This window comes from Olea europaea, chromosome 1 (genome assembly GCF_002742605.1).
Source record: "Olea europaea var. sylvestris chromosome 1, O_europaea_v1, whole genome shotgun sequence".
NCBI lineage: Eukaryota > Viridiplantae > Streptophyta > Magnoliopsida > Lamiales > Oleaceae > Olea > Olea europaea.
This window is the reverse complement of record NC_036237.1, coordinates 31736926-31744965: the sequence shown is the minus strand read 5'-3', so window position 1 is coordinate 31744965 and position 8040 is coordinate 31736926. Positions and strand designations below refer to the sequence as shown.

Genomic DNA, 8040 nt, shown 5'->3' with positions numbered 1-8040 from the left:
TTGGTGGAGTAAACATGGTAGCAACCATGTCTCTCTCACGTGCCCTTATTTCATGCTTTTTCTTGAACTCCTAGGAAAAGAAACGAAAATAGAGGAAAAACAAGTCAATAGGAGGTATATAATCATCCAACAAATAGTATCTCGAGCACCAAAAATGGATACCACAAAGAACATCGTGATAGTCAACTTGTCTTGAGCGAAGATTTGATCTCCTCCAAAGGAAAAGAAATTGAAATCAAAAGGCGGATTCAGTTTTGTTTAATTAGTAACAACTAAGTAGTAAATTTACGCTTGTCAAACCAAAAAATGATGAACAAAAGGCACATTTGAGATATATAATATGAAACCTAGAGCTAGGAACAGCAGGGGACTTAATTGAGATATATCGATATTTTTGAAGAGAAAACATGGCACGATAACAGCTCACCTTCTTGGAATCACCTTGCACGGTGCCATTTCCCATATTTTTTTGGTAGTAATCATGGTAATCCCTGAAAATTGCTTCTGCGAGTAATGGTGCTCGCAAAAACTTGCGATGAAGAGAAGCTGCTATTGTGAGCAACTTCTCAACATGTCCAAAAATAACACAAAGCCGTCTAACATCTTCAATAATATCACTATCACCAGATCTACTATGTGCTGCAAATATAAACAAAAAATTAAGAGTTATGCTACACGTACATCAGGGTGTCCATAACGGTGTCCACCCTCCTCACATGGAGGGAGACCCACTTCGAATAAAATATAATTTATCCAAAGTGGGTTACACCGCATTATGTACAAATAGCATATTCCAAAATTAATATATCCTAGACAGCACTGTTCTTAGAGAAATCAAAGATACCAGAGAAGCAAATGTACATTGCACATATTTCAAGGTAGATGACATTGTGAGGTAAAGTTGCCCAATTTTAGTTGTCATCTGGTTCAAGTCACCAAATGATGTCTGATTAAGCGTGTCAGCTGCCGCTCTGAAGGCAGTACAAACCATTTGTTCCAGCAGTTGATGCGGTCGCAGGGTTTCCAGATAATGAAGAACCTAACTCAAAATGATGTGATGGTTAAAGTTCTGAGTGAGGGATAATAAAACATATTGCCCTCCTATAAATGACTCAACTATAAAAAAGGAAATAAAAAGGGGTAAGAATAAGAAGCAAAGTACCCAATGAAATAATAAAGATTTTCATCATCCCGTCAATAATAGACATTTTACCTCTGAAAGCTTTCCTATTTATTTGAATAAAAACAAACTTCGAAAAGCCTGCTAGTCCTAAGCACATGATGACCAGTTACACATTTAATTTAACTTGCAAAAGGAAGTAGTTTTTCCAATACCAAGAGACTAAGAAAACAAGAAAGAAACTTTCATGCTATAGTAAGCAGGCTGTCTCTTGGGGCAATTCCAGCTTCCAAGCAAGCATGGTAATGGGTGCAATGTAGAAAACATGGTAGTTGGTGCAATGTGACTGCTCAAGTAAATTACTCAGGCCATTGCTAAAGAGTTTCCATGTATCTCTTGTTTCTGGTTAAGAGAAAAAAAAATGCAATTAACCAAATTGTTGGAATTTCCAAAGTGTCACTCCCACAAGGCCATATATTCTTCGTGCAGATCAATTACAACTACATTATCGGGTAAACCTGTCATCGATTAATCCCACTAGATATGCTTGCAACTGAAATAATTGTCTTTTCAACATAGCTACAATCTTTCCAAATGACAGTTGAGTCTTCCTGATTTTCTTTCCATTCCCCAAGTCCCTGAAATTGTGAAGTCTCGTTCCTGTAGTCGACCAATTCATTAACATGCTGCCAGGCCAGGCCATTTCTTATTAACATAATGACACTGGCCTTTATCACAGCACGTGCTACTGAATCAGTTGCTTTACTTTCGGGTTTTGGCAGTTTCATAGAATAGTTTTATTTCGTTTTGGCCTTTATTATATACACTTAAATTATAACGTTTTACATTCAGCAGTTTCACGGAATAGTTTTGTTTAGTTGTGTTCCTTTCCATGGTCAATTTCTATGAATCAAGTTTGTCACGTGCATAGTGAGCTCCCCTAACTATGCGATACGAAAGATTCCTAAGAGCTGGTTTATGGCCTAATTTACTCTAAAGTGCACTAACAGTTTCATCATATATAGGTATAGTTGTAGCATCCTACCCTTGAAGCGTTGTGTCTATTATCTATATGCTCGCCAACCTGTGTTAAGGGAAGGCTGCCCCAGGGTAGTTACACGAGGTATCATAGTGGGCCAGCTTGAGCATCGCATTGTTTTTTGCTGGAGATCAACGGTGAGCATTCCAGCGGTAACAATTTTGGGACCGCAATGCTACCGGCATATGTACGAGGGTCACCGTTTGGATGCCCGTCCATTAGGTGGTGTTGCCGCAATTGTGGAGAATTTTTCTTACCCATCATCGTGGAGGAGAATGCAATGCAGAGGTTCTAAGAAGTGAAGCACATGGTCCACTACGAGGGGTTAGCAGATTGAGTAGGGGAGTTTGTCACGAGCATGGCGAACTCCCCTATCCATGTAATGCGGCAAGATTACTAACAACTAGCTTATGGCCTAAATTACACGAAAGTGCACTATCATATGCAAGTACAGTAGCAGCGTCCTAAAGTGTTGCGTGTCTATTATCTATACATGTGCCGTCCCAGGGACTGCGAAGGCTGTCCATTACATGATGCTCGCTTGATATCATAGGTGCAAGATAATCTCTCGTACATCTTGCAACTACCGGTACATCGTTGCAACTACCCACAAAGAATAATCCTCCAAATCTAAAACTATTCTATCCACCAAAACAGTAAAAGAGAGTTCGATAGAAGTTCAGAATGAATATAAGAATTCCACAAATAAAAGATTTACCTTTTCCCCTTCTCGATTGGGATCTAGAAGTGGCTTCTGTTTAGAAACTTCCAAAGCTGGGGCCTCATTCCAAATTTTTCTCCACGAACTCCCATACTCAGACATTCTTTTGGACAGTCTTCCTCGAGGAGGCCACTCATTCTTTGACCCCTTTGCTGTACTAGTTTGAGAGGCTCCAGTCTCACTGTGATCATCTTCCCAATCTTTGGGTGAATGCCATCTAATAAAATCTTCAAACACGGCTTCTGGGTTAGCTGCCTTAAATGCGGACATATCTGTAATCATGACAGTAGATGAAATCTTTCCAGGATTAAAATACTTCACAAATCGCAAGAATAAAAACTGTGATCGTATATTTTACAGTGGTAGATCCGCTTTTCATGCTTCATGTCTTCTATTTATGATTCAAAAAACAAATAACAGATACAGAATATGAAACAACAATGAAATGGAGGCAGCATCCATGTTTTTATGGTAGAAATATATGGCCATCAGGATTCAGCACTAAAACGCAATCTAAATTAATATTCACATAAACAGCAACCCACTAGTACAAGTTTAAAAGGCATATTAAAACATATAGATGATAGAAATCAAAAGGCCTCAGGAGCACCTTTTTGGAGCTGCGTTCTCTTTGAACAAAGAAACAAATTCATGTGAAACATGCAGGTGCATGTCAATCTGGAAGCGATGCAGTAAAATGATAAGAATACTTTGAATTTAGTTTATTTTTCCATATTTTTAGCATGTAGACTTCATTTTTTGTTTATTTATTTCTAAAATTTCTAGGATTATTTGATGGACCATGATTAGATTAATTTTCCTTTTTATCGGATAATTCAATATAATAATTTTGGATGTTCTAAAAATAATATTCTCCAGCTATAAAAGTCAATTGTTTTATAAAGTTAGCTTCAATAAATTGAAAGCGTCCTCCACTATCCCCCTTTTTCTTTTTCTTTTTTGAAAAAAGGCCAAGCAAGAAATAAGTCATTCCCAAACACGTTCATATGGCTGGGAAAAGGTTAGGGGTTTAGAATCTATTAAGGGGATGGAGGGCTGATCTTGTATGTTTATAAAAAACAATGTTGGAGATCGTTTCGAGGGACATTGTGAATAGCATATGGAGGAGAAAGCATGTTGGGTATCAGTTTGTAGGGTCATCAGGGGCTTCAAGAGGAATGCTAGTAATGTGGGACACCAGACTTCTTAATATGGATGAAGTTAGTAAAGGGCTATTTTCTTTATCACTCTCATTCAGAAATATCGAGGATAATTTTCATTGGATGTTTATAGGAGTCTACGAGCCTAATGTTGATGAGCATAGAGGTGAATTGACGGGGATGATGATGTGGCGGAACATTCCTACGTGTATTGGGGGAGATTTTAATGTGGTTAGGTTTCCTACTGAAAGTTTGAGTGGGGGAGATTAATAGGGGCTATGGAGGACTTTTCAGACTTTATCAGGGAGAACATGTTGGTGGACCTGCCTCTGAGTGGAGGAGACTTTACTTGGTCATCGAATCGAGAACAACCTGTCCTATCCCGAATAGATCGATTTCTGATATGTGGGGAGTGGGAGGTTAAGTACCCAGAAGTCACTCAGAGGAGATTCGGGAGATTGTATTCAAATCATTTCCCTATCGCATTGTTTGGGAATGTGAGGCGTGGTGGAAGAAAGCCGTTTAGGTTCAAGAAAATGTGGCTTAAAGTAAAAGGTTTTGGGGAACAAGTACGGACTTGGTGGGCATTTATATGACTTCAGGGGATCTCTCAGTTATGTGCTGAATCGGAAATTGAAGGCCTTGAAAAGAGATCTAAAAAAGTGGAATGAGGAGGTGGTGGGAGACGTTAACTATCGCAAAAATCTATGCCTATCAGACAGAAGAGTTGGATAGAAGGGAGGAAAGTCGAGGATTGATAGGGGATGAGAGGATGAGAATAGGAGAATTAAGGGAAGAATTGGAGAGATTGTTGGAGATAGAGGACACTGCTTGGCGTCAAAAATCTAGGGTCAGGGGGTTGAAAGAGGGAGACAAATACACCCAATTTTTCCATAGGGTTGCTAATTCCAACAGGCGCAACAACTCTATCACTATGTTGGAGGTATATGGGGTTACTTATGAAGATCCACATGATATCGGGACCCAGATGGTAAGCTTTTATTAGAATCTCTATCAGGAGCAGTTTGATTGGAGACCAGAGTTGGGGCTAGATCTTTCTACTATTATTGAGGAGGATGCCAATTGGTTAGAGAGACCATTTTGGGAGGATGAAATTAAAGAGATGGTGGCCTGAGGACGGGACGAATTCTCTCTCTCTTTCTATAAGGCCTTTTGGGAAGTGGTGCAATAAGACATTGTGGATGTTCTTATTTTTTCCAACGCGGAAGGTTCTTGAGAAGCGCCAATGCCACTTTTATTGTGTTGATTCCTAAGAAACTGGGAGCAACAGATATTAGAACTTTCGTCCTATTAGCTTAGTGAGTGAGGCGTACAAGATTATTGCAAAGATTTTGGCAAATCGATTAAAAGAGGTAATGGGGAAAGTGGTGTCTAAGTTTTAAAATGCCTTTATCAAAGGGCACCAAATCTTAGATTCTGTACTTATAGCAAATGAATGTATTGACTCAAAATTATGCCTACCAGTCCCAGGAATGCTTATGACCACGTAAATTGGGGATTTCTCTTGTATATGATTAGGCGATGTGGCTTCGGGAATAAGTAGTGTCATTGGATTCAGTTTTGCATATCTACGTACAGTTTCCTTTTCAATTATGGTGAACGGCACCCCTGAGGGTTATTTTCGTAGTAGCAGGAGATTGAGACAAGGGGATCCTTTGTCTCCATTGCTACTTGTCATTGTAATGGAGGTTTTCAACAGGATGCTTGAGAAGGCTGTCGGAGAAGGTTTGTTAAGGGGCTTTATGGTTAATCAGTTGCAAATATCTCATTTGCTATTTGCAGACGATACATTGATCTTCTGTGATGCAGATGTTCAGCAATTCAGGAACCTACGTCGTGTGTTCTTGTGCTTTGAAGTCGTATCTGGATTGAAAATAAATTTGGGGAAATCTGAGGCTATCACAGTGGGAGAGGTCGATAATATGGAGAAGTTGGCTACTATATTAGGTTCTAGGGTTGCACAATTGCCAATGACTTAACTTCGACTTCCTTTGAGAGTACGGTTTAAGAGTAACCATATTTGAAACAGTATTATAGAAAAGATGGAGAGAAGGCTAGCAGGTTGGAAGCGTATGTACCTCTCAAAGGACGGTCATCTTACTCTTATAAAGTCCACATTGTCGAATCACCCTACTTATTTCTTATCATTGTTTCCTATCCCTGTTGTAGTGGTAAAAAGGTTAGAGAGAATCCAAAGGAAGTTTCTTTGGGGAGGATTAGGGGAGGAGAGAAAATTACATTTGGTTAATTGGGGTATAGTTTATTCTCCCATAAGGTTAGGGGGTTTTGGATTGAGGAGCATCGTACTGTTCAATAAGGCCTTGTTGGGCAAGTGATTATGGCGATTCGATGTGGAGAGAAAGAGTTTTTGGAAAGAAATAATAGAGGCAAAATATGATGTCATGGAGGGTGGATGGTGCTCAGTTGAGAATCACGATTCTTATGGGGTAAGCTTATGGCGATATATCCGGCGAGGGTGGAGCGATTTCAGGATAGATTGACTTTTCTAGTAGGGGATGGTACTACCATCAGTTTTTAGGATGATTGTTGGTGTGGAAAACAACCGCTGAAGGTGAAATTTCCCTCTTTATATCGTATTGTGTTAACATCGTCTGCTACGGTGAATGATGTCTTAGATATACATAATGGGAGGCTTAGTTGGAATATTGTTTTTGGTCGGGGATTACACGATTGGGAATTAGACGATAATGAGTTGTTTTTTACTTCTTTGTTCGAGGTCCACATCAGGGCAGGAGAGGCAGACTGTAATAGGTGGACATTGATACGGGATGGGATTTTCTCAATTGGCACTTATTTTAGATCTTTATTGGGTCCAGTGCAGAGTTCATTCCACTAGAAAATGGTGTGGAAATGTAATGTCATGGAGGGAGGTGGTGCTCAATCGAGAATCACAATTCTTATGGGGTATCGCCATAAGCTCACCCCATAAGAATTGTGATTCTCGATTTCAGGATAGATTGACTTTTGTAGTGGGGGATGATACTACCATCAGTTTTTGGGATTTTTTTGGTGTAGAGAACAACCGCTGAAGGTGAAATTTCCCTCTATATATCATATTGTGTTGGCACCATCTGCTACGGTGAATGATGTCTTAGATATACATAATGAGAGGCTCAATTGGAATATTATATTTGGCCGGGGATTACAGGATTGGGAATTGGACGACTATGAACTGTTTTTAACTTCTTTGTACGAGGTCCACATCAGGGCAAGAGAAGCAGATTGTAGCAGGTGGAGATTGACACGGAATGAGATTTTCTCAATTGGCACTTATTTTAGATCTTTATTGGGTCCTGTGCAGAGTTTATTCCCATGGCAAATGATGTGGAAATGTAAATTGCATCCACAGGTAGCATTCTTACTTTGGATGGTGGTCATGGGACGTGTTAATGGTGAATAATCTACGAAAAAGAGGTTTTTATGTTACGGAATGGTGTTATATGTATCGGAGGGACGGGGAGACGATTGATCACTTGTTTCTCCATTGTGATGCAGCTCGTTTACTGTGGCACAATATTCTGGCATCACAACACATGGATTGGGTGATGTCGAGGCATATGGAAGATATGTTAAAGGCATGGAGGAGAAAATTTCACGACAAGGATTGCAAGTTTACATGGGACCTTATTTCGGGTTGCATTGTATAGTGTATGTGGAGAGAAAGAAACAACTGCTGCTTTGATGATCAAACACAGATAGCAGAGCAAATTAGAAAATTGTTTTATTTCACATTGTATACGTGATTTAATGCTACAGCTACTAGACATATAGATGGGCTGCCCAATTTTATGTTATTCCTTTCTGCTCTAAATTGATAATACACTTCCTGTGTATTGTGCATTTATTAATAAAATATTTGATTACCTTTAAAAAAAAAAAAAAAAAGAGAGAGAGAGAGGGGGGGAGAAAAAAAATTTCTCTTTAGGAGGTTGTAGATTTTCTTTTTTTTCCATCCCTT

The 8040-nt window shown here is 39.3% G+C and overlaps 1 protein-coding gene across 1 annotated transcript in view; it reads right to left on the bottom strand.

Moving 5' to 3' along the window:
* The window catches only part of LOC111407432 (rab3 GTPase-activating protein catalytic subunit), a 36270-nt gene that overhangs the window by 10190 nt on the left and 18040 nt on the right, over positions 1–8040 (bottom strand). The window contains exons 19-22 of the mRNA XM_023036901.1: positions 2878–3152; positions 862–1039; positions 428–639; positions 2–70 (exon numbers count right to left, since the gene is read on the bottom strand). Of these exons, the coding sequence (XP_022892669.1) occupies positions 2–70; positions 428–639; positions 862–1039; positions 2878–3152 (734 nt within the window). The remainder of the gene's footprint in view (position 1; positions 71–427; positions 640–861; positions 1040–2877; positions 3153–8040) is intronic.